This window comes from Microtus oregoni, unplaced genomic scaffold (assembly GCF_018167655.1).
Source record: "Microtus oregoni isolate MIOR12 unplaced genomic scaffold, Mior012 000016F_ref0000370, whole genome shotgun sequence".
NCBI lineage: Eukaryota > Metazoa > Chordata > Mammalia > Rodentia > Cricetidae > Microtus > Microtus oregoni.
Genome location: NW_024543075.1, coordinates 41,249,275 through 41,271,717, shown reverse-complemented (window position 1 = coordinate 41,271,717; position 22,443 = coordinate 41,249,275). Strand labels below are relative to the sequence as shown.

The 22,443-nt window shown below is 36.8% G+C and overlaps 1 protein-coding gene and 2 pseudogenes across 1 annotated transcript; 2 read left to right on the top strand and 1 right to left on the bottom strand.

Moving 5' to 3' along the window:
• The first annotated feature begins 1,326 nt into the window (after positions 1-1,326).
• LOC121457391 lies at positions 1,327-2,214 on the top strand (annotated as a pseudogene).
• Positions 2,215-8,188: 5,974 nt separating this feature from the next.
• On the top strand, positions 8,189-9,154 carry LOC121457390 (putative olfactory receptor 56B2). Its single transcript, XM_041666062.1, has one exon. It carries the CDS (start codon positions 8,189-8,191, stop codon positions 9,152-9,154), a length of 966 nt encoding a protein of 321 aa, XP_041521996.1.
• Positions 9,155-20,622: 11,468 nt separating this feature from the next.
• On the bottom strand, positions 20,623-21,580 carry LOC121457908 (annotated as a pseudogene).
• Between the last annotated feature and the right edge of the window lie 863 nt (positions 21,581-22,443).

The following is a 22,443-nucleotide window of genomic DNA, read 5'->3' as shown; positions in this document are numbered from 1 at the left end:
GGAAACTGTTCTCTTTGGATGAATTCTTTGCTCAGCCTAGATATAGTAGGGAGGGCCTTGGACCTTCTCCCAAAACAATGTGCTTTATCCTCTCTGAGGAATGGATGGGAGATTGAGGGGTATAGGTAGAGGGAATCGGAGGAGAGGAAAGAGAGGGTACTGGGATTGGTATGTGAAATGAAAAAAAGACAATTTTTTCTTTAAATAAATAATGATCTGTGACAGTTTTCAAGTTGAAAAATAAATATAAAATTCTGTTTAGTTTATTTCATTGATTTTTTAAAGGTTTTTGCTTAAAAAGGCAAGATTGATTGCAATATTAGCATTTAAGATCTTGGCTTTCTTTAGCAAGGAGGAAAGAGAAAACTGGCTGTGGAGGAGTGTGGGGGCTGCTCACACAAGTGCATTCATTTGTTGTTTTGTTTTTGATTTTTTAGACTCTGTAGCTTTGGAATCTGTCCTGGAACTACCTCTTGTAGACCAGGCTGGCCTCAAATGCACCGAGATCTGCTCATCTCTGCCTCCTGAGTGCTGGGATTAAAGGCTTGTGTCACCCACGCCTGGCTGCATTCATCTTGTAATAATGCATCTAGTTTCACAGAAATGGATGTGTGTCAATTTGTGAAAGTGCATCACCTAACAAGTATTTTAATGGTTAACTGATTTTGATATAAATCAGTAGTAGAGTATCCAGCAAGTAGGAGGCCCTAAATTCAACTCACAGCAAACCCAAAATAAAAACAAACAAAATTTAATTATTATATTCATATTACAGACTCTAGCCTATTTACCATTATGAGATAAATATGTATTTGATTAATCATGTCCAAAGATACATACTATTAACAAAAATTTTGTCATACATAAGTAGAGAATGTAGAAATATTTTTGTTCTAAAACACACTGCAATCTAAGATTGTAGCAAAGAAAAATTTGTACATTAAAGTCTCCCTTGGGGTCGTATTTTAGGTCTCCAGAGAAACCATCGGTCAACCCAAATACAGCCATCTCACTGTAATATCCACCTATTTCCACCATGCATAGAAGATCATAAACAAAATTATAATTTCATCTCATTTTTATTTCTCAATTGGGAAATAGAAGGAAAGCATGGTCCATAGAATTTCCAGTTATTTGATGAATTTAAAACATATTTTGCCATATAAGCAAGTTCTTACATCATAAGAATAATTAGTGTTGGTGACAACAGAATGGAAGGATGAAGACACAATTTATGCTCAGTTTCATACTCTGGGTATGTCAGCATTCAATCCTGTCACACAGATAACGAAGAATAGAATGGGGACATTTTTTTATTAGCAAGATATGTTCATTCTGATGGGAGTTCCAGGTATTCTTAGCTGGCAGCAATGGCTCTCCCTGCCTCTGGTTCTGCTCTATGCTTTGGATCTCATTGCCAACACACATAATGTGACTGTCATTTGCCAAGAGGCATCACTGCACCAGCCTATGTATTGCCTAGACATCCTGGCTATTGTGGACATGGGCCTGGCAGTTACCATCATGCCGAAGATTTTGGTTATCTTGTAGTTCAGTGCTAAGACCATCAGTTTCATTGAATGCTGTACCATCCTCTTTTTGTTGCCATGGAGTCAGACATCTTTGTCTGCATGGGTATAGATAGGTATGTAGCAATTTGCTGACCACTGAAGTACACTTCAATAGTTACCGAATCTTTTCTGATCAAAGCAACTTTGCTTATGGTCCATAGAAATTGTGTAACTCCCAAGTCAGTTCCTGTGTTGGTTGCTCAGGGAAATTACTGTTCCCAGAATCAAATCAACCACTATTTTTGTACTAACTTGGGGGTCACTAGCCTGTCTTGTGATTGCAGGGAAATCAGCAGCTTTAACCAGCTGGTCTGGACAACCTGGCTTGGACAATCATGGGAGTTGACCTGGGTTTGATTATAATTTCATATGCTTTGATTCTTCTGAACTCTGCGGAAGCGGCATCGAAGGCCTTAAGTCCTTGAACCTCTCACCTCATCCTAATCCTTTTCTTCTACACTGACATTATTGTCCTTTCCATCACTCATAGTGCAAAAATAAAAGTTCCCCTCATCCCGGTTGTGCTGGAAGTGCTGCACAATGCTATCCCCCTGCTCTGAACCTCATGGTGTATGCACTCAAGAACAAAGAGCTAAAACAAGGCTTATACAAGGTGCTTAAGATGAATGTCCAAGGAGACTAAAAATGAGAAAACACACAACATCTTTACTTTTTCAAAACTAGGATGTCTGGTTGTAACTATTAATCTTAAGGGCGTAATAGGCAACATCCTTCAAAAAATCTGTATAGTGTCTTAATATTTATTCTCAATATCACTTAGAATAATTATTTTTTTGAAATAGGATCTCACTTTTGTGGTCCTGGCTAGACTAGAACTAGGCTTGCCACAAACTCTGAAAGCTTTAGTCCCCTCTGTTTTCTGAGTATTGGCAATAAAAGCATGGACCATCACATTCAGCAAAAATAAATTTCTTGAAAAATCACAAGTCATGTTATCTAGTAGTTTTCTCAAAGTTATTAGTCTGGCTTAGACATTACTAAACACTCAATGAATATTATGATTCATTAAAATAGATATGTGAAACCATCTATGAATTAAGGAAAAAGTAATTGTGTATGAGTCTGGGACTTTTTATGTAAAATAAAAATATGTATTCCCTTGGCAAAAAGAATATCTATGAAATGATATTAATTATGGCTTTTAATTCAGATACTTTGCCTTTCCCATGTATATACAAAGTCACACACATGCATGTGTACCGATTGAGAATGAATATGAAAATATCCAGTTGTTTATGAGCATCATACATGTGGCAATAATGGAAATCCCCCATTCTCAGTCCTTCTATGCAGGGTATACTGATCCTTATACAGGCATTTTTAGCTCTAAAGTTTCTAAATAAGACATTGGATTTTCCCTTTAAGGCTAAGTCAGTTTAAATGTGCAGCTGTCAAGGGACAGAGATGTTAAGGGATGAACACATATATAGAACAGCATCAGATGGTTTTTGAACAAGACTGTCTTCTTGGACCAGACTGCACTCAGCTCTCTGTTTTGATATCCAGACAGTAGGCATTGCACAGGGTAAGCAGAGAGGCTTTGCTCAAGTTTACAGTGGCTTTGAGCATATACTAACTGAGCACATTCAATCTCGGAACAATAGATTTGATTTTAATCGTTCAGCTAAAAGACGTTAATTTGTTTTTCTTGTACAATGTATATTTACTATTTTCTAGGATGGTAATTCAGAGTAGCCTTTCATAGGAAATATGAATATTGATGTTTTCCCTGAACGAATGGAATCATTGGAAACAGTACAAGTCATGTTACATTACCACAGGACAAAAAGAGGTATCTGGTGATGAGTTCCCCATATATTCAGAGTACTGTTGCCTCTTACTTGCCCTCACTGCTTTTCAGAAAGATAATCTAACTAACTTGCCTCAGGTCCAAAGGGAGTTTTAAAAAAATACCTTAGATGTTTAAGTAAACCAGATGAACCCACTACCATGTTGAGAGAAGAAAAAGGTTTTCAAGTTTCCTGGTAGGCAAGTAAGGACACAAACTGACCATCAGTGGGGCTTGGAGTAAGGACAAATAATAGATGCTTGCAAAGCTATCTTTTTATAAATAATATTTGTGTTTAAACCTGTTGCATCAATAGATCTTCTTACTCATAATGACTATTTGTTTCAGAAAATAATCTAGTGCTGAAAGCATTTTATATCTGTGTTGAAAATTTATAAACTGCTTCATTGTTAATACTCTGTTATTTGCTATCATAATGCATCTTTTATTTGAGAGATTTAAAATCATATTGAAGAGACCAAAATTACTTGTATATTAGTAAGCCCCATACTACCTGTTACATTTATAACTGTGAGGGAAATGCAATAGAAATAAGCAGGACATTTATCTTGCATGTTGAGTAATAATTGTTTCAGAATATAGCATATAGCCTCTCTGGTATATAACTTTTTGTCCTAGATTAGGGCTATTCACATTCCTTCCAATTTTTCTACTTGCTATTTTTTTATGAAAACCTAAAAGTCTATCTGCTTATTCTTTGGGATTCCTTTTTTGAGATGTTTTTTAGACTTATTTTATCTGTATGAGTATTTTTTATACATGTGTGTTTGTATACCATATGTGTGGCTAGATTCCCTAAAACTGGAGTTATGGATGGTTATAAGCCACTGTGTGGGTGCTAGAAACCAACTCAGGGTGCTCTGCCGAAGCAACAAGCACTCTTACCCACTTAGCCATCTCTCCAGTCCATATTGTGGCAATTTTATAGGCAAGAAGTTTATCTATTGCATGGTTTTATTATGTAGATTTTTTGGATTTATATAACTAAAAAGTAGGTTTAAAAGGTAAGATTGATTTACAGTCTTAGTTGCTAATATTCTTGCTCTGATACATTGTGGAGAAAAGAAAAGAAAAATGATGACCAGGTAACACGACAGAAGTTGAATGCATTTCTTGGCTACAAAAAGTATTCACTCTGATAACGAACTTATATTTTAACATGTATCCTTTCTAATATGCATGTTACATTGTAGTAAATATTTTAACTATCCAATTCAAAGTGTGTCTTAATTGCACAGCAATCAATTATAATGTTCATATGTTCTAATAAATGTATGTCTGTGTGTAGATATTTATTCTTAGATTTATTTTTAAAAGTTTTGCTTTTTACTTTATTACTTTGTTTTGTGTATGATACATGTATGACTGCATGAATGTCTATGCAGCATGTGCATACAATGCCCGTGGAGGCCACCAGAAGGCATTAAATCTCCTGGAGCTGGAGTTTCACATGATTGTGAGTCATGTAGGTGCTGGGGGATCAGACTCATGTTCTCTAGAAGACTATATGGTACTCTTCCCACTGAGTCATCTCCCTAGCTCTGAGTTCTTAGTTTTCTTAACGAAGTTTTTGAAAAGAAAAAAAATTAAAAATGTAAGGTTGAATACTAACCAATGAGAACAAATGCTTCTGGAGTGGTACATTCATGAAATAAAAATCTGTAAGCCTGACCAAAGGAATGTGGTGACGATTTTTACCTAAAATGAAAGACCTTTTATATCAAAAATCAGCATTAATTTCCTTGTCTACAGTACAAATTGTAGGACCTTGTATAGACTGGTTTATTATTTCCAGCGGCGCTTGAAAACCAGCTCACAGACTGTGATAATTAGGTTCTCCACTGTTTTATTTACACTGTGGGCTAACAAGCTGAGGAAGGTTCATTCAACATGCCCTAGTATTTTGCTTGCGGAAAACTGTTGAACATAGAGATGAAGCAATTTGATTGCGCAAGCTCTAATTATCTCATACTTGGTCTTAGCTTCAGGACAGAACAGTGATGTAACTACTCTGTTTTTCTCCCTCCTTTTCTTTCCTCTTTAATTTCTCTATATCAAATATTTGATCTATGATACCTAAAAGTGAGCATCATCCAACTGTTCTTGCCTTCATTTCCTCACATCTGACTGACACTGGTATCTCCTCATTAACATTTTCAGAGTATTTTAATGATTTGTATGGTGGCATTTCCCAAAATATTTTTAGGGATGCTGTACACATGGGCTTTTTTGTATACATTTTTATTACATATATGTATTTTAAATATTGTGAATGTGAAATATGCCCATATATGAGGTCTCTAAATAAATTATAACATTTATTTATACTCCCCTCTTCTCTCTCTCTCTCTTTTTCTCTCTCTCTCCCTATCCCTCTCCCCCCTCCCCTCTCTTTCTGTCTCCCTGAATATGTGTGTGTATTGTACATGTAGACACATACTTGCCATGGCAATGATATGGAGGCCAGGGGACTATTTGTGAGAGCTGGTTCTCTCCTTCAAACATGGGAGTCCCAGGGATCAAACTCAGGTTGTTGGGTTTCTTTCTGGGCAAGTGCCTTTACCTAATGAGTCATCTCACCAGCCCTTTATTAGACTCTAAAGAACTGATGGGACTGCACCAAGCAAAATATTTGTTTTTCTTGATGTTTTCTTTTTCTACTATTATAGTGTTTCCTTACGATTTCTCTAATTTATAACAGAACTTTTATTGAAATTTTTATTTTTCCTTATTTAAGAGGTATACTTTAAATTTTTTATGTATGCTGGTAGAGATCTTCATCTTTTCAATGAAATTCTATATAGACAAGAATTTAATAGTCTAAATTTTTATTATATTCCTTCCTTTGGTTGACTACTCAGTTCATTAATTATTCATTTGTAAACATTTCTTGACATCAATAGAACTATAATACCTTGTTCAATTTTGAAAATAAAAATACAAATTAAATATGTACATTAAAAGTTGTATTATTTTATGGGTTTTTTAGTATTATAACAGAGTTTCATACTCCTGTGTTATTAAAATGACAAAACAGGCAGAGTCCCATTAGTTTGTCATTTTTCTAATTCCATCTTATAAAAACCTTTAAGGGTAGTTCTTTATCTTCTCAAAGAAGAGAGATGAGTTTTGTTGAGCTGTAGGTAGATTTGATGGAGTGGTAGGGGTGAGAGCTCCTCAGAGAACAGAGGGGTGCAGGAAATAAGCAACCTAAGAGAATAATGGGCTATCAATAATGGGCTCAGGCACAAGGGCATTTGTCTTTTCCTCTGTGAAAGCAATTATCATCGCCTCCAGAGTCTGAAGCCATTTCTGCCTAATCCTGTATGGTCCTAAGGATTTATGATGACTTGGGAAGAGGTCTCAGAGATCACCCTCACACGCATTTCTACCTAACCCTGTATGGTTCTAGGGTTTTATTGTGACTTGGGACGAGGTCTCAGAGACCAGCCTCACAAGCATTTCTACCTAGTCCTGTATGGTTCTAGGGTTTTATCGTGACTTGGGAAGAGGTCTTGGAGACCACCCTCATAAACAGGCTTGTCTTGTATTTCTTTCCTTCTTGCAATAAAAGTTACCTTGAGCAGTGTCCAGTGACACTCCAGCAAAAAACTGGGGAAGAGGTAGGAAAGGTTAACAGCGAGAAATCTGATATATTAGGTTTTCCCACCACCCAACACAGCATTACATAGCCTCTTGTGATATCTGGAAGTTTAGTCTAACTAGGAATTTTAACAAATGCTCCAGGCATCTTCCCATTAGATCTGACAAGGATGAAGGTGACCTTTCCTAAAGGTTGGAGGGTTGAATTTAAGATTGGTACTTCAGTGTGAGATTCCCAGTAGAATTATGTTATACCAGGATGGCTACAGCGGCACCCATAATTCTAAAGTGTGTGTGTGTGTGTTGTGTGTGTGCGTATGTATGTATGTATCTTATCTCTCTATCATCTATCTATCTATCTATCTATCTATCTATCTATCTATCTATATGTTCTGAGATAAAAACATTTTTCTCCACATTTTTTTCAAGTGTGTTCAATGAATTATAGTATGTTTGCATGGACTGTTCCAAGAACCAAAATAATTGTTACAGATAGAACAAGCTATTTATAAACATAATCAACAGAATTTAGATATCACAGGCCTTTAAATTATACTAATTCCTAAGTGTATGTCTAGGTTTAGAGAGGACATTAACGTATTTCTAAATCAGTTTCTTTAGTATAAATAGGTCTAATCCATTGTCTCAGCACAATTTGTTTATATAAAATATACATAATCTTATCATTCAAAATTAACTGTATGAATAAAATATCCATATATCATAATGTAAATTTATATGCAAGAAGTATCTGTGCATCAAAAACTTTCATCCAAAACACATTAATTAAGGACAGTTATGACATCAGCAAAACCAGATTGAAAAGTCAGGATGTGATATCACATTCCTATTATCTTTATTGCTTGGCTTATCTCTGCAAGAATGGTGATGAACAAGGTACTGATTGTCTGTAATTTCCCATGTGTCTGTATGGAGATAGTATAAACACAGTCTTTATTATGGAACTTAAAGGCTGAGTTAAGAAAGAGAAAGTTCCACCTACCAGAGATGATCTTATTTCATCATATCTCTGGCTAAACCAGGTGTCTGACTAATAAAAGCAGAAGGATGGGAATAATGAAGACGCCAGATCCTCCTAAATATAATGATCTGTGTTAAACTCCTTTCTGATGACCCATTGCTAGTCTAAACTAACATTAACCTTTTTTCTTCTTAGCAAGAGATGTTCCAGGATCTGACCAATTCCAACAGCTCTAGGTTCCAAGTGTCTGAGTTTATTCTGATGGGATTTCCAGGCATCCACAGCTGGCAGCACTGGCTTTCCTTGCCCCTGGCTTTGCTCTATGTCTTAGCTCTCATAGCCAACACACTTATCATTACCATAATCTACCAGAAAGTGTCACTACACCAACCTATGTATCATTTCCTAGGCATTCTGGCTATAGTAGACATGGGCTTGGCAACCACCATCATGCCTAAGATTTTAGCCATCTTATGGTTCAATGCTAAGACTATCAGCCTCCCAGAGTGTTTTGCTCAGATGTATGCCATCCATTGCTTTGTTGCCATGGAATCAGGTATCTTTGTCTTCATGGCTATAGATAGGTATGTAGCGATTTGCAAACCACTGAGGTACCCTTCAATAGTTACCGAATCTTTTGTTGTCAAAGCAACTGTGTTTATGGTCCTCAGAAACTGTGGGACTCCCATGTCAGTTCCTGTGTTGGCTGCTCAGAGAAATTACTGCTCCCAGAATCAAATTGAGCACTGCCTGTGCTCTAACTTGGGGGTCACTAGCCTGTCCTGTGATGACAGGAAAATCAACAGTATCAACCAGCTGATCCTGGCTTGGACAATCATGGGAGGTGACCTGGGTTTGATAATGATTTCATATGCTTTGATTCTTTGGTCTGTGCTGAAGCTGAACTCTGCAGAAGCAGCATCTAAGGCCTTAAGTACCTGCACCTCTCACCTCATCCTAATCTTTTTCTTCTACACTGTCATTGTTGTCCTATCCATCACTCACAGTACAAAAATGAAAGTTCCCCTCATCCCTGTTCTGCTGAACGTGCTGCACAATGTTATTCCCCCTGCTCTGAACCCCATGGTGTATGCACTCAAGAACAAAGAACTCAGACAAGGCTTATACAGAGTGATTCGCCTGGATCTGAAAGGTAACCACGAGTGAGAGATTCTCCTTTTTAACTTTCTGCACAATTACTCTTTATATTCTCCCATGATGACAAGCGGTAGAAGAAAAAATGCTATGGATAACATAAGAGGTTTAATTTAACATCAGGAATCAACTAAAATTCAGAAGAACAACAACAAAAAAATCACAATATTACTTCAAGTCTCCAGAAGTTGAAAATCTTTAGCATAGAGAGAAACATAATGATGCTATTTTTGTTCAAGAACCCAAGGGAAGAACTTGCAGGATACACATCTCAATAGTTTGTTCCTGGCTAGAACAGCCAGATAATTTTGAATATATTGGCAGAGATCTTTGCCAATTACTCTTTTAAGTTGGAGAGCTCATCCCATGTATTTAATTCAATTTTAGGGAAAAGACATGAGTTACTTCTACTATTTGCTGCTTGTGATTTTTTTTTTACTGAAAAAGTGTCTTGAATATAAGTTTTCCTAAAAAGATATGTAAATACCATCCCATAAAAACCAACTGATAAAATGTTGTCACCAAATAGTGGGCATAATCCCAAAGAATCACAGCAGCTGACCAAATACCTCCTAAGATGGGCATTCATGAGTACACAAGAAATCCGACAGCATTTTCTATCTCATGGACATGAGGATCCTTCTATACTGTTCTGGAAATGTGAACAAACTTTTGTATTTTCCCAGGAAACTAAACAAATACAATTGCCACAAGACACAGCAATTAAGTACTGTCAATATACTTTGATCATAGCCCAAACAAAGGTTTCGAATAAAAACTTGTTTGTCAATTTTTTAGTATTTCTTATTAAAAAGTAAACAATGTATATATCCCTTAAATGTTGTTTTGATGTGGATTTATAAATGTGGAAAAATGGAACAAAGTTTATTCCGAGAAGGCGCTAACGGAAAGGGGCAGGTAGGATGGTTTAGTGGGTGAAGACGACACAGGCCAAGCCTGAAGAACTGAGTTTGATTACCAGGACTCACATAGTGGAAGAAAATGAATGACTTAGGCAAGTTGTCTAGGGCCTCACTTGTGCCTGCTCCCACAAAGATGTAAATAAAAATTTTAAATTAAAAGAGTAGCCCTGTGATAACAGTATCAGTTTCATTATCATCATCATTTTACTATCTAATGATGTATCCAATAACATCATGATATAAACCTCAAAATGAAGAATAAAGTTGTCTTTCTTAAAATTTGGCTTTTTTATTCATCTGTTTCTTTTACTTCCCGGTTATATTCTCCTCCCACCTATTCTCCCCTCCCAGTCCCTTTCCCTCATTCCCTGCTCTCCCACCCCCAATCTGGCCACTTCTGTCTCCATCCAGGAAATGGCAGGTTTACCACTGCTTATCAAGTTGCAGTAAGACTAAGCACCTCCCCGTGTACTTAGGCTGGGCAAGGCTAACCAGTATGAGGAGTAGGGTCCCAAAACCAATAAAAGAGTTGGAGACAGTCCCTGTTTCTGCTGTTAGAAGTTTCACAAGAGGACCAAGCTACACAACTATAACATATGTGCAGATTGCCTAGATCAGCCCCATGAAGGCTCCTTGGTTGCCAGTTCAGTCTCTATGAGTCCATGTGAGCCCAGGTTAGTGGATTGTGTGAACCTTTGCGTGGTGTCCGTGAGCCTCCTCACTCCTTCAACTCCTTTCTTCTCTTCTGCAAGATTCCCCAGCTCTGCCTGATATTTGGCTCTGATCTCTGTATTTGCCTCCCTCACAAGAGAGTTGGGCCAGGCACCAATCTGGTGACAGGAAACGGCCCGTTCAGGTTACTTATTCACTATTGCTAGAACTCTAACCTAGGGTCCTCACCATAGACTCCTGGAAGATTCCCCTGCACCATGCTTTCTACAGATTCAGCACTCTCTCCCTCCATACTCCCCATCCTGATCACTCGTATTTCCCTCCCCACCTTCCCTGCCCACTCAGGGAGAAATCTCTTTTATTTCATCTTTCTAGGGTGATCTGCGTTCCTCCCACGAACTCCTTTTGCTATGTAGTCTCCCTGGGTCGGTGGATTGTAACACAGTTATCCTTTATTTTAAAGCTAATATCCACTTATGTTTGTCTTACTGTGTCTGGGTTACCTCATTCAGGATGAATTTTTTCCTATCGCTAGCCATTTGCCTTCATGTTTTCTGGTGTCCTTGTTTTTAAGAGCTGAGTCATACTCCATTGTGTAAATGTCTCACATTTTCTTTATCTGTTTCTCAGTAGAGGTACACCTAGGTTGTTTCCAGGTTCTGGTGATTTCAAAGAAAGCTGCGGTGAATGTAGTTGAACAAGTATCCTTGTGGTATGATTAGGCATACTTTGGGTACACGCCCAAGAGCAGTAAAGCTGAGTCATGTTGTAGATTGATTCCCAGTCTTCTGAGAAACTGCCACACTCACTTCCACAGTGCCTGTACACGTTGCACTCCTACCAGCAACTGAAGAGTATTCCCCATGCTCCACATCCTCTCCAGCCTCCAGCAGGAGCTGTCATTGTGCCTTTGTTCTTAGCCATCCTGACATGTATAAGGTGGAATCTCAGAGTCACTTTGATTTGCATTTCCCTGATAGGTAAAAATGTTGAACATCTCCTTACGTGTTTCTCAGTCATTTGAGAGTCTTTTGTTGAGAATACTGTTTAAATCTGTACCCCATCATTTAATTAGATTATTTGGTTTGTTGATATTTAGTTTCTTGGCTTCTTTATATAATTTGGAAATCAGTCCTCTGTCTGGTGTTGGGTTGGTAAGATCTTTTCCCATTCTGTAGGCTGTCATTTTGCTCTATCGATGGTGTCCATTGTCTTACAGAAACATCTCAATTTCATGAGGTCCCATTTATTAGCTATCATATTAGTACCAGTGCTATTGGTGTCCTATTCAGAAAGTTGTCTCCTGTGCCAATGTGTTTGAGATTATTTCCCACTTTCCTTTCTATCAGCTTCAGTGTATCTGAATTTATATTGAGGACTTTGATCGACTTGTACTTGAGTTTTGTACAGGGTGGAAAATGTGGATCTATGTGCATTTTCCTACATGTTGACATCCAGTTATGTCAGTACCATTTGTTGATGATGTTTTCTTTTTTCCATTCTATAATTTTGGCTTCTTTTTCAATAAAATGGGAAAGTGTAACAAAATTATTTTCTACATATTATTTTCTCTAGTTTCTTGTAAAAATAAAAACAGATTTCAATGAATTAGAATGTTATTACAGGAGTATGTAAATACTCAGTACACACTTATTTATAAAGAGTAACACAGACTAACCCTGGTATAAATCTCTTTAATGCATTATGACTAATAACAATTAAATTTAAATTTTAAAGCAGTGTTGTTTGAATGTTTTATTAGAAACATACATAGAGATTACATATTTAAAATGCACTTTAAGACTCCATACAGAGAAGCAGGTAGCCTAACTGCAGATCTTCACTTATCCCTCCTCTCTTCCAAGTCCAATTCCCCAGTTTCCTTCCCAGTTCTAGAGCAGACCACCTGCTGCAGGCTGTCTTTCCTCCTGGCCCCATCTGTCTATAGTGGAACACACAGTTCTTCCCCCAGCTTATTGCTTTATCTCAGATCCCAGCTCAGCAGACAGTCTCTGAGAACCTGTCAACCAAGCCAGCCACAAAAGCAAGTAGGCCAGTGAAGCAGGTAGGCAAGCTCAGATCTTTATTCTCCCTCTGCTCTTCTGTTTCTAAACCTCCAGCTCCATGTCCAGTTCTGTAACAGACCTGTGGCCTTTCCCACTCTCTGCTTCCTTTCCTAGGGGACTAAACAGATCCTGGCAGAACACCCTGTTTTTCCCCTCTCATGGAACCCCCCAGCCACTCTCAAGCCAATCCCCATTCCCAATTGTCAGCTCCCAATACCTAGAAACACATTTTACCCAGAAAAGTGGCCACACCTAACAGAATCCCAGAAGAATTTAACCAAGGAACACAACCCCTGCACCCTTCTAAGTACCAGAAAGGGCAAGAGAAACCAAGCAATAAAACACCTGCCCAACGAAGACAAGACCAGATATTAGCACCTAGAATTACAATCTTCCCAAACTCAAATTCCTAGACACCAGTGTAAAAACACAATTGAGAACCAGGACAAAATGCTGCTCTACCACAGTAGGATCTAAGTATTGCAATATAGTTACAGCACAAGACCCAGATCTTAACACAGCTATTATGAATATGATAGAGGACCCTAAAGGGGAAATGAATTAATCACTTAAAGAAATATATGAAAACATAAACAGTGGAAGGAAACAAATAAAACAGTTCAAGTTCTGAAAGTGAAAATATAATTATAATAATCCCTAAACTAAGAGAAATCTAAAAATGAAAAATCTAGGAAGTAAATAGGAACCTCAGAGAAGAGTCTTGTCAAGAAAATACAACAGACAAAAGAGAGAATTTCAGACATTGAAGACATAATTAAAGAAATGAATAGCTCCATTAAAGAAAAAGTTAAAACTAAAAACTTTCTGGAACAAAATATCCAGGAAATGTGGAACACTATGAAAAGACCACATCTAAGAATAATAGGAATAGAGGATGGTACAGAACTTTTAAAAACAAGTTTACAGAAGAAAATTGCTTTAACCTAAAGAAGGAGATGCCTAACAAGGTAAAAGAAACATACAGAACACCAAATAGCTTGGACCAGAAAAGAAACTCCCCTTAGCCTAAGTACAGAACAAAGAAAAATATTAAAAGCCGAAGGGAAAAAGAAAAAGATAAAAGATATTCCATGATAAAACCAAATTTAAGCAATACCTATCTACTAGTCAAGCTCTACAGAAAGTGCTAAAAAAAAAAAAAAAAAAAAAAAACCCTCCTACATAAAGAGGTTAACTACAGCCAAGAAAACACAAGGGATAAATAATCCTAGACCAGCAAATCAAATACACACACACACACACTCACACACACGTGGGAGTGCCCCCCCCCCCCACACATACACCACAACAACAAGAAAATAAAAGGTGTCAACAGGCGCTGATCATTGACATCTCTCAGTATCAATGGTCTGGTAGAGCCATTTTAATATCTCGCAAAATAGATCTCAAACCAAAACTAGTAAAGATAAAAAAGGACATGGCATACTCATCAAAGAAGAAATCCACAAAGAAGAAATTGCAATTCTTAACATCTATGCACCAAACACAGGGACTTTCAAGTTCACAAGAGGAATGCTACTACAGCTTAAATCACATATTGGACTCCCACAAAGACAGCAGGAGGCTTCAGTACCCCAGTTTCTACAACACTGACCATCCAGACAAAAACTAAATAAAGAAATGCTGGAGCTAAGTGATATGATAAATCAAATGGACCTAACAGATGTTTAGAGACGATTTTACCCAAACACACAAAAGAATATACCTTCTTCAGCACCTTATAGAATTGTCTCCAAAATTTAACAAATACTTAGATATGAAGTTTATTCTGTCTTCCTTATTCTCTTTCTCAATCCCATTTTTATTTTTACAACAAATGAAAACATACAGACAACAATTCTTCAACTAAAATATATAAATATCATATTTTATCATTGCATTGATCAATATATTTACCATTAAAAATTAGGGCATTTTCTTGGTGTGGTCATGCATGACTCTAATCCCAGCACTTGGGAGGCAGAGGCAAGTGGATCTCTGTGAGTTCGAGTTCACCTGTTCTACATAGTGAGTTCCACGACAGCTAGAGATATATAGACTCTGTCTTAAAAAATATTAGGGTATCTGCTTATCCCTAATTTAAATTTTAGTGTAATATCCTGAACTTCCATGAAGTTATGTGATGTCATAATACTCTCCATCCACATCTATTGAAATAAATTTCTTGTAAACTACAATCATCTATGTCAAAATCATCGAGTCCTCCTTAAAATAGGCTGGCTATTCTCATCTAAGATTTCCATGGATGCTTATATTAACCATGTTCTGGACCAAACTCGTTCCTTCAACCTGCCTAAACTGGCCTTGATTTCTGAGGTCAGTCTTCTGCGTAGTAGTTTTCTACACTACCTAAATCAGTATCTTTATGATCCTGTCTTATACTGGCCAACCTTATGGTGGTAATTACCTTATCATAGCCAGTGTCCCAGTTCTCATTCTGCCCAGGTCACCATGTCTATTTTCTTAACTAGGTAGAAAGAACTTACACTTTTAGCTGAGAAGTATTTAAGACTATACACCCAAAAGATCCTCAGAAAATATTCATCTCATAAAATACAATAAATGCCCAAGCTATACAAATCAATAAACATGATACCAACAGAATGGAAGATAGAAAGCATATGATCATTTAACTAAATGTCATTCAGGACAGAAATCTAAGACCAAATTAGTTATTAAAAAGAACATATCTCAACACAATAAACTTTGGAATACCTATGCTTTATTTTGTACTACATGGGGAGACTTTGAAAGTTTACCGTTAACATGTGGAACAAGGACTCTCACCCATTTCTATGCAACACAAGGTTGATCTTTGAGCAATTGCATAAGAGACTAAAACAAAAGTCACCCAAATTAGACAAGGAAACAAGTAATTTATTTTGTTTGGTGGCACGGTCATTTATAGACCATCTAACACTAACAGGACAATCAAACCTGGTCAAGAATTCAGTAAAGTTGTAGGACACAAAATTAACAAATTGAACACTGCCAGTCAACCATTTGAGTGAACTGAGAAAACAGCACCATGTGCACTGCATTCCAAATAAGTTGTAGACATTTAATCAGTTAGCCTGCTCTCTGGGCTGACGAGGGAGGGGGACTTGATTGGAGGAGGGGGAGGGATATGGGAGGCGGTGGAGGGGAGGAGGAAGAAATCTTTAATAAATAAAAAAACAGGAAAAAAACAATTATTGAAGAAATAAATTGAAAAAGACATAAAAAAAATAAAAAATGTTAGTTGCTTATCGGAATTAATGTTGTTAAAATTTATGTGTTACACAAAATGGCCTACAGACCCAGCACAGTTCCTATCAAAAACTCGTGAGGAACAGACTAAAAATAGCCACAAAACATTTCAATTAGCCAAAACAACTAAGGGTAAAAGGAGCAAAACTGGGAAGTTGTTGTCTGACCTCAAACAAAATCCATGCTAGAGCTAACCAAACAGCACATGTGGAGCAATGAAGCAAAATAGAAAGTCACATATAAACCCTCACATTTATAGCCCAATTTGTTTTTAATTGTTTGACTTACTATTTTGTTTTCTGTGTGTGGGTATTTTGTCTGCATGTAAGTATGTGCATTACACACATAGTTGGTGCCTTCAGAGGCCTGAAGAGGACGGCAAATCTCCTGGAACTGGTGTTAGAGACAACTGCTAGGTATCACGTGGGTGTTACAAATTGAACCAGATATTTCTGAAGATCAGCCAGTGTTCTCAATCACAAAACTGGATTTTACAAATCAGCAAATGTAATAAACAGTCTCTTTGATAATGCTATTGAGAAATCTGGGTGTTTCCATTTAAAGTTGGAAAAATAGAGCCTTATATGTCACATACATTAAAGAAAAACCAAGACAAACTAAAGTCTTATGTGTTACATACTTAGGTTTTTAACATAAAGAGAATACCATTTTCTTAAAAAAGATAGTGTTTCCAGAGTGGAGTGAGCTGTAGCCATTAAATTTCCTGCTGAAACTGTGTACATACAAGTAATATTATATGGACAGAGCTGGTTATATTTATATATTTATAATATAAGTATGCAAGTATGTACTTACATATACATATATATATATAAAGAAATATGTATTTATATATTCATATATATTACATACCACACATACACACATAACTGCAATTAAAGAAAAGATGGAGGAAAGAGAAAAGGAGAAAAGTTTATAATTAAATTTTAGTTTCAGAATTTAAAGAAATCCCTGTTATGAGAGTGTTTATTTAATTTGCTTGCCTAAAGCTATTCAATAATTTATCTTTTAATCTGATTTAGTGTTTAGTTTTTTCTGTGTTTATTTTCTCTGAAGGAAGATGGAATGTTAAGTCTTTAAATATACCTACAATGCCCCTTTTATAATGCTTACCATTTTCCCCTTGCCAAACACTCTTGTCATCCTCCAGGTAGAGGACTGTGTAAAAAGATTTTTTTTGTTTTGATCCAGAGTGAATGGAATTTGGTTAAAAGCATCCTTCATACTTCTCCAGAGTTTCCCTCACCCTCCATATCTTTTGCTTTTATTACAGAAAATGATAGAAAAAACAAGGAGTCTGTTAAAAGTATAATACTGAGAATGAAACATTATACTATATACTATTCCAGCACACACTGGCTAGAAATTGAAATCAAACTAAATGTTCATCAACAGGCAAATTCAGAAAATATGATGTATGTATGTGATGAATGTGATTTATCAGTTGCTGAAGGATGATTTACTGTAGCATCATAAATGGTCTTAAAGGTCATTATGCTGAGTGAAGTATATCAGTCAGAAAGACAGGTACTGTATTATTTCAACTACATAAGAATCTAAATGTGGAGGCCCAAAAGGGTGAGCCCATTTCCTTCTTTTCTGGCGATCAGAAACTTACCGGTTGCTCAAAGTGGCTGGCAAATAGAGTTGCACAGTCCAACTCAGGATGTGATTACTTAATACCTTTGACATTAAGATAGCCCTTACAGTTGTCAGGATATGCAAATGTACTTCTGCTACTTCTTTTGTAATTATAAGGTCACCTGGGGGGTGGCTGTCTTCAGGAGAGTGGTTGAGGGTAGCTTCACTGCCTAAGCAACAGAATGCCAATGATTTGATGCCTCAAAGTGTTAAAGCATTTAACTGTTTGAGTTGTGCTTTGTACCATGTTAATATAGTCTTTTGTTACATTCTCCCCTGATTTGTGCTGCGTATAAAAACATATGGAAAAATAAATGTGGGCGATTTCAGTGTTCACTGGAATGCCCTCCCTTTTTATGGTTTCTTTTCTTATTAGTTTTCATGTGTCTTCATATTTTTTACTAATATTTCAAAATCCCCTCACCTCTACCCTGGCAAGTGGTGTTTTTGTCGAGGCTGGTCAATGACATATGGCAGCCCACTGAGGTCAGTCCACTACATCTCAATAGCTGAGCTCATAGATGTTTGAGAGCACAATAGTGCTTACCAGAAAATGAGGGCATCTTGAGCAGAAGACAAGGTGAGCCAACACATACAAATCCATATATATATAAATAATAGTATCTGTAGTTCTACTATAGAGTTGGGAGATGGCAAGATTTTGAGTGTTATTTTGAGAAAGTAATAACATATAAAGTAACAGATATGCTTACCAGTCCAATTTGATTTTAACTATACATAAATTTGTGATATCACATTGTATCCTATGATGTCAGCTGCTACTTATCTTTCAAACCTAAAATCTGTATTGAAAAGAAAGGATTATATAGCAGCTTATATTGACTCTTCTCTTGCTTTAACAGTTGTTTCTTTTAATGACAACTCTAAAAGGCAGATATTTGTCTTCCTAGATACAACATTAATACATATTCTGAGTTATTCTTGTATGAGTTTTAAACCAGAACTCACTATTTGTCTAGGATGGCCTACGGCCCATGATTCTCTTGCTTTAGACTCCTGAGTAGCTGGTATTAAGGATATTCATAGTTTTCCAGACTTATTTTGAGTTTTTATTGCTGTGAGTTCTTTTTTTTTCCTTTCTATAAGACCTTTGCAATGGTATTATCTTCTCCTGAGACACATTAAATATAACCTGTTCTTATCTATCATGTAATTTCTTAATGCTTTAAATCATCTGCCCTATCCTATTTCATACAAATGCCTCTACTGTTTATCTAGTAAAACGTATTCTCAGACATCTGTGAAAAAATTGATCCTGAAAACATACTTCAGAAAAGATAGGATAATGATACTGAACCAACAGTGAAAGATTCAAAATCTTGGATTGGTTGTAAAGTGTTCAATAGTCATAATCCAAAACTCATTAATATTTATATGATGATACCAATCCAAGGATTGTTTATTAGTTTTCAATTATTATACTGAAATCATAAATAAATTCAGAAAGAGTCCCAAAATTATAGCAAACAAAACTTTCATAAGATCATAAAAGTCAAACATATGGCCTCCTGACATTGATGTCTTGGTAACAGTTACCTACTCACACAAACTTTGTGTTTTCCACATTACATTACACAACATCTGTGGACCAGATGGTTCATAAACTGTCTGAAGAGCAAAATGGGTTCAGACGCAATAAGCAAGTTGAATCCTCATTGTATATAACATAATGATTAATAATCTACTTAAAGTCCAAGCACACCTTGGAAAAAATCATCAGAAAGAATGCTGCAAGCACGTACATGTGAACACAACCTCTTTAAAAGAGCACACAGGGTAGGAATTAGATGAAGGAGATTTTGAACAGAGGAATTGCTTTCACTATGATCTTGTCCACATTTTTATTATAATTTGTACAAATATGCAAATACAATTTGCACTAAGTTTAACATTCTTCTGAAAAAAGCAAATATATACAATTCATAAATCATGCATAGCTAGCCTAGGAGGTAAAAAGAAATGTTATAAAGATTGGACAGTCATGGTATTGCTCAATTCATGTTATTAGAAAAACAAATCAGATTGAAGTAAAGAATGTATGAAGAAAAAGTTCACAACATAACTAAAAGATTATTAATTTGTCATGTGTCATCCATATCAAAAACCAAATCTAAAGTATCTCAAACATGTCCCTCCTTAGACGGTATCAAAGACAAACATGACCTTAATGTCTAATAACATAAATCAGTTTGCCTGCTCCTGAGTTTTATACAAATGAAAACATGTTTCATGTTTTTCCTTCATGATTATATTTGATTAAGCCCAACTTATGTATTCAGTTAATTTGATATTGATGAATATTGCTATCACACCTGCTTCTAGACATTATAAGTAATTATTCCATGATTTACATCTCTTAAAAGTTCTTTTCTTAGTGATCATGTGTATGAATTACAAATGAATATATAGCTGCTAAATTTGGGATTAGAAAGCAGATAACATAGGACACAAGAATAAACTCCAAGTGATTTTGTGAACACAAAGTTGAGATGAAGAATAATAAGCACAAATATTGCTGAAGATAGGCACAAAATTGCCAGTTGTCAGTATTTTTGAAGCAGTCAACTCTACGCATAGCGATCTGAGCACTACTGTAACATTTATAAGATTGTAGCCCAGGAGAGTGATACTGGTCTGTGGAGACTGAAAGCAGGGAAGGCACAGAGAGCTCAAGGGAACCAATGTTGAACAAAACAGGTTCTCTACTTATGTGACCATGATTGCAGTTCTTCCAAACACGCAGAAGAATCTGAGTCACGTATGTGCCCTTATTACCATCAGACATGGGCTTTAAAGTTTCTTTTTGTTTGTTTGTTTTTTTAACCTAAAGCAGGTTAAAGGAACTATGACTTCTTAAAATTGTCCATTAAATTTTATGAGAAGAATTTTATTTCCCTTTAAACAAGAACCTAATGACACTGTCTCGTATCTGCTTGGTTTTCACTCCATACAAAATAGGGTTCATGGTGGGAGGCATGAGTAGATAGAGATTAGCCATAATGATGTGTACAGGGGGAGGGATGGTGTGCCGTCCAAAATGGTGTGTAAAGAAGGTGAAGAAGACTGGGACACAGGTGATGACAATGGCGCAGATGTGGCCAGTGCAGGTGCTGAAAGCCTTCTGTCGAGCGTCTGCTGAGGACAGACTCACGACTGCCCGTAGGATCATGGTGTAGGAGACAATGATACACAGGATGTCAAAGCCCCCAATCAGGAGGGCAACCATTAGCCCATAGATGGCGTTGATCTGAACATTGCCACCTGATAGTTTAGTGACAGACATGTGGTCACACTAGGTGTGGGGGATGACATTACCCCTGCAGTATGGCAGTGAGGAGTATGAAGGGGATAATGAGAATCACACTCCTAAGAAAAGTGAGCATCCCTGCCTTGGCAATGACCACATTAGTGAGGATAGTGGCATAGCACAGTGGGTAACAGATGGCCACGTACCGGTCTAGGGCCATGAGCATCAGCACCCCGGACTCCATCCCAGTGAAAGTGTGCACAAAGAATATCTGAGCCAGGCAGGCCTCAAAGTCAATCTCCTTGAGCTTGAACCACAATATGCAGAGAGTGTTGGGAAGAGTGCTACTGTACATGAGCACATCTGTGAAGGAAAGCAGGGCTAGGAAGATGTACATAGGTCTGTGTAAGGCCTCTTCCGAGTAGATAAAATACATGAGCCCAAAGTTTCCTGTAAGAGCAATGCTATGCATGGTGAACAGTGGGAAGGAGACCCACAAATGCACCTCTTCTGGACCAGGAATGCCATTGAGGAGAAATGACGCAGGAGTAAGGCTGCTGCCATTTAGAAGTGACATAATGAGTGTTGGAGGTTCATGGTAAAGCAGTCTAGAATTGTAATTCCCTAAGATCATAGACTATGCAATAAACATATTTTTCCTCCCCATAATGACTAATTTGTCTTTTTTGTGCTTTTTTATGTGCTCCCCCCAATTTTTGGATGTAGTACATACAGTTTGTATTCATGATTTTTGGGTTCAGTATCCAAAAGATAAAGTCTGGTCCCTGTATCTGGGTTGTGTCATCCACTCCACAGACTATAGATGGACTGGCCTCTGTTGGAGCAGCTAGACTGGCAAAACATTTGATGTGTTCCAGATGTTACTCATCCACTTCATGGTGTCTGTTTTGTACTGAAATATCAGCAAACATCAGTGGCTCATATATCACTTTCAAAGGTTTTACTTATAGTCATTCTGGCAATGATTTCAACTATGCATTAGCTTCAACTATTTCATTACGATGCATAGAAAAATTAAATTACCTAGAATATAAATAATCTATTTGTACTAATGTATTTTTTAAAGAAAAAAAAACCAGAACTATCTCTAAAACAAAAACAAGTATAGTAAAATACTATAAGTAATACTTTTCTTGCTAACCCTATGGGATAGGGATGTTCATTTACTTGATGGACTGAAGTAAACAGATGACAATGAGTCACTACTAGTACAACTTCAGAAGCCAGTATTTGATTCACATTGCTTTCTAGTCTAACGGACTCTAGAATCAATTGGATGAGAATGGTAATGCCTTTTATAATAAACCAAGCAACTGACATAACAACATAGTGTTTTATTCTCTATCTGTATCACAACCTCACAGAACCAGAGATTCCATTTTTTCTCAGGTCATGTAATCAAGTGAAAATTTTGTTTGT